Consider the following 4,654-nt stretch of genomic DNA (forward strand, 5'->3'; position numbering starts at 1 on the left):
ATATATATATATATATATATATATATATATATATATATATATATATATATATATATATATATATATATATATATATATATATATATATATATATATATATATATATATATATATATATATATATATATATATATATATATATATATATATATATATATATATATATATATATATATATATATATATATATATATATATATATATATATATATATATATATATATATATATATATATATATATATATATATATATATATATATATATATATATATATATATATATATATATATATATATATATATATATATATATATATATATATATATATATATATATATATATATATATATATATATATATATATATATATATATATATATATATATATATATATATATATATATATATATATATATATATATATATATATATATATATATATATATATATATATATATATATATATATATATATATATATATATCATGAATTATCCGGATGCGCGATAACCGATCAACACTGGTTTTGTCAGTTGTCGGTGGCTTGTGACGATCAGATTTCGTTTGATTCCAACCGGAATTGAGATAAGGGTTCACCGACAAACAAAAACGAAAAAAGAACTGTGAGGCATACGCCAAAGTTTCTACCGACAAAGGCAAGCACATGTAATATTCGTCTTCACATTATTTTTTGAGAGTGCGATACAAAAGCTTAAGATTATCGCAGAGTAACTGTTGAATAAAAAACTATAACAAAGGGTTAGTTCACGACCTGCTTCATCACCAGAATTTATTCAAATGCACAGTCTAATCCATAGTCTTAGCACATCTTTTGAGCTTCCAACACGTAATGCTGGCTTCTAGTTGATTCAACCACTCGAGCCTGTTGATGAACGCTCCCTTCGCAATGGGTCCAGCGTCCTTTTGATCCAGGGTGCTTGACATGGTCTGCTTTACACATAAATAGTTTCCATCTAACATTTTGTCTTGAAGCGTTGTACAGCTGTTCCATAGTTATTAGGAATCATCAACATGGTGTAGCCCACAAATCTGCGGGACCGGAAGGCGCGGGTTCGAATCTTCCTGGAGGTTCGTGGGATCACCGACGGGGCTGATGACTGCCAGATAGGATGAAACAGTTATTCAGTGCTTCTCGACGTTTAGGCATGAAGCAACTTCATTTAAAGCACGAATTCTCGATCGAAAACTTCAAACTCTCTTCAAATCATCAACAGAACACAAGCGGTTCATCTGAGTTCATTTGCTGGTTCATTCTAGGAATCGTGATGACGGATGAAAGAGATGTGGAATTACTGGGCAGTCATTTTCGATGTTGAATCTTGGAGATTTGACATCATTGCGGAACATACCATTGGTGTGTTCGAATTCGCGACAAGCTCATTGCCGAGACATATTTTTTGAGACAAATAACGAGTAGATAGAATAGGAACGACAGTGAAGGAATAATGAATTTGTAGGCAAGATATAGTCACTTAGGGTGTAAAAATTACGGAGACAGAAGGACGAGATAAATAAATGTCTCAGCAAAGAAGGGTGAGATGGCCCAATTGGTTAGAGAGCGAATTTACTGACCGGAAGGTTCGTGGTTCGAACCCGACCTCTGCCACTCGACTTCCCATGTCTAGGCCTGGGCGACCTGGCATTATCCAGCCCTCGTGCATCCTCCGGGTGACATGGCAGCTACGCACCGGAAAGGTGTTACAGCTGAACGATTATTATTTTTATTTAAAGGCAATCTGCATCGTGACGGTCTATGTGCCTTTGTAATCAATTCAGATATGCTGGGGGTGTCCGTACGACACTTGCAGCGTCTTTCGTGCCAGGTTAGCCTGTGGTTTGAGGTCTGACTAAGACAGCTTCTGGTTTGGGATTAGGAACGTGTGTGGCAACCTGCTCCTTAGAAGTGTAGGCTGTTCTGATGGTCTTACATTAAGCAGCTGTCAGACCTTTGAGCCAAAGGATCCTATTCGTCCTCCTCTCTAGGCTTGAGCGTCCTGGCCCAGGTACGAAAATGATTCTCCACAATGAGGTAAAGGGGACCTAAACCGAAGAATGTGTCCAGCAACAGGAGTTGCGATGGTTGGGCCATGTCGATGCATTTTTGCCAAAGACAGTGCTGTTCTCCTTGCCGAATTCAGAGAACGCAAGCAGACCCGGCGACTTGGTGCGACTTGCCTTCCAGGATGAGGTCTGCGTGATCCCCACTGCGCCTCATAGGAAATGTTGCGAGATATGGTCGCTCATCGATGTCAGTTGGTCTCAGTTCCTATCCAGGTTAACTGAATGAGTGTCTGGAGGTGTGGGCACCTCGAAATGATTACGGCAATCTCTTCTCCATCCACCTTCACTATAAGGCTTCCGAATAAATTATGGTTGTGCGGCAGCGAGTGTTATACTTTCGATGATGATGATGATGATGATGATGATGATGATGATGATGATGATGATGATGATGATTCCGTAGCAACTGGCAACAGCCCACCTGGCATAAAAATTTGCACACAACAAACGGTCTTCGGCAAGTTCACTCACTCAAACTTTCAAACTGAAACAAACTGGTGTGTAAGTCACAGAGCAGTGGGTAAGATGGACAACTAGAGACAATTTCGGCGTGAAACAACGTAAGCGTTATGCGGTCTCCAAAACGGCTCTATACTTCAAATATCTAATAACGGATGGAACGCCATTGGGACAGGTATACTCAATCGAGTGTACCACATGGACAGGTTGGAGCATCGAAAACAGGATCAATAATATTCGACACTTGCCGGATATCCGTTATGAAGTCCGTGGGACACGTGAGCCATGGTTATCAAACCAGACCGGAAGGGACGACGATCAATCGACTTGTCAGTTTGCGCTCATCCTTGGTTCTAGGACTTCTGCCTAATGCGGATTGTACGCTGATGGAGTACGTGTATGGTCAGCTCAGCTAACCTCAAAAAAGGGACGTCGTCCCATAGTTCATGCCCAGCATTGTCCACTGCCCTCTTTGTCTGTTTGTTTCCCGGACAAAGGAGTGTCTTCGAACTATAGTTTGAGCCAGTCACATGACACGGATTATGTTCAAAGAGCAATTCGGAACACTATTAAGGATAGTGATGATGTCAAGAACAGATCGAATAAAAAGTCGGGTGAAAAATCCCATATGCAGGGACTCGTGGGAAATTTAGTCGGATGGTCTAGTTAGTCAAGTGAAGGATAGTTGAGTATCCGAGCTATTGAGTAGAACGCTGATAAGGAACATCACTCACTTGCGGTTTCTTCGTTTGAAAGGATGAAGTACGTGATTCAGAAACAGATGATTCTGTGTCACCGGATGAATTGTTCATGATCTCCTCAGGGGCCAGGGGGGCACGACGCTTGGCACATGTGTCTTTATGAACTGTGTCACGTGTGTATCGGCTAGTTTCAGGTTTGCTATTCTGGGGAACTGCACTGGAAAAAAAACAGAAAGCAACATGATGCACCAGGAATGTCACGCTATTTTCGCCCAAACTTTTGCAGACAAAACAATCCGCATTGACAACGAAAATCCAGTGCACGCATAGGGGAACAAATATGTCGACTGAAATGCTATTTCCGAATAGATCTCCAACTATGTGAAGTGGCACACTACTATCACTTTTTACGGTTACTTCTGTAAAAAAAAAAGCAACACACATTGTGTTGCTAGCGCATCAAGGGCAAATAAAACCAGTTCTCCAGGGCGAGAATTTGTCAGACTCTACATTTTGAGCGGAAATACAGCGCGTGTGAACACCAGATGAGGCTAAACTTTAAATCTTCCAACTTTTATGATACTGCTGCGTTGTATCAGTCAGTACCGTAGTGGTTAGGGTTCCAGAATCAACTACAGCGGCCATCATAACATGAACTTTCTGGGCGGAAAGTCCGAGGCTCATACACTGTGTAGAAACTCTTTGGATCTTGCGAACAGAGCCGGAAACGTTAACGGACCACCAGCGCTCCACTTCCGTCATCAGGAATAACTGAGCACGCTGATGTATACCAAAGTCGTTCGTCATCCACTCGCTGTCGTGAGATCTCTGTCAGCAGTAATCGCTGACAAAAGGACACAGTCAAAAGTGTTGGACGCTTGTCATAACCTTCGAAAATAACACCAGCAATGTATCTGGGGATGTAGACGATCCAGCTCATCACCAAATCTCACCTCCCGCCATTCGCGAAACGTGCGGCTTCTCCAATTTAATCCGATCGCAGATGTGACCTTTTTCAGTTCAGATCTCTCTCCCTTTGTCATCTTTCTTCCGAAATGCAAAGAACTATATGGGGAAAATTCTGTGCACTGGAACTCAAGAGAAGACAGTCTATGCGCTTCTAACATGACATCCTGGATCAGAATGATGATTTGCGCTGCATTTTCATGATCTGTTTTCCACTCAGCATCTGCTCCTACTGCCAGACCGGTGTTAATGCATGTGCTCTAAAGCAAGCAACACTGGCTACAAGTGTCTCACCAGACGTGCAGAAGAGCACCTTGCAATATGTTTGGATCGGAGGGCTGTGATGTCTTGAAACAGCTTTATAAGTGAACCGTTACTCAGCCAGTATAGATTCTTGATATAAGTTACTGAAAGATCTTCGGCGACCCGCCACTGGTCTCGCCGC

The 4,654-nt window shown here is 40.7% G+C and overlaps 1 protein-coding gene across 1 annotated transcript in view; it reads right to left on the reverse strand.

Moving 5' to 3' along the window:
• Positions 1 to 3,450, reverse strand: part of T265_14911 (hypothetical protein) — a gene marked incomplete at both ends in the record, with an annotated part of 62,033 nt that extends 58,583 nt beyond the window's left edge. Inside the window, one exon of the mRNA XM_009175779.1 lies at positions 3,277 to 3,450. Within this exon, the coding sequence (XP_009174043.1) occupies positions 3,277 to 3,450 (174 nt within the window). The remainder of the gene's footprint in view (positions 1 to 3,276) is intronic.
• Positions 3,451 to 4,654: the final 1,204 nt, after the last annotated feature.

This window comes from Opisthorchis viverrini (genome assembly GCF_000715545.1).
Source record: "Opisthorchis viverrini unplaced genomic scaffold opera_v5_291, whole genome shotgun sequence".
NCBI classification, from domain to species: domain Eukaryota; kingdom Metazoa; phylum Platyhelminthes; class Trematoda; order Opisthorchiida; family Opisthorchiidae; genus Opisthorchis; species Opisthorchis viverrini.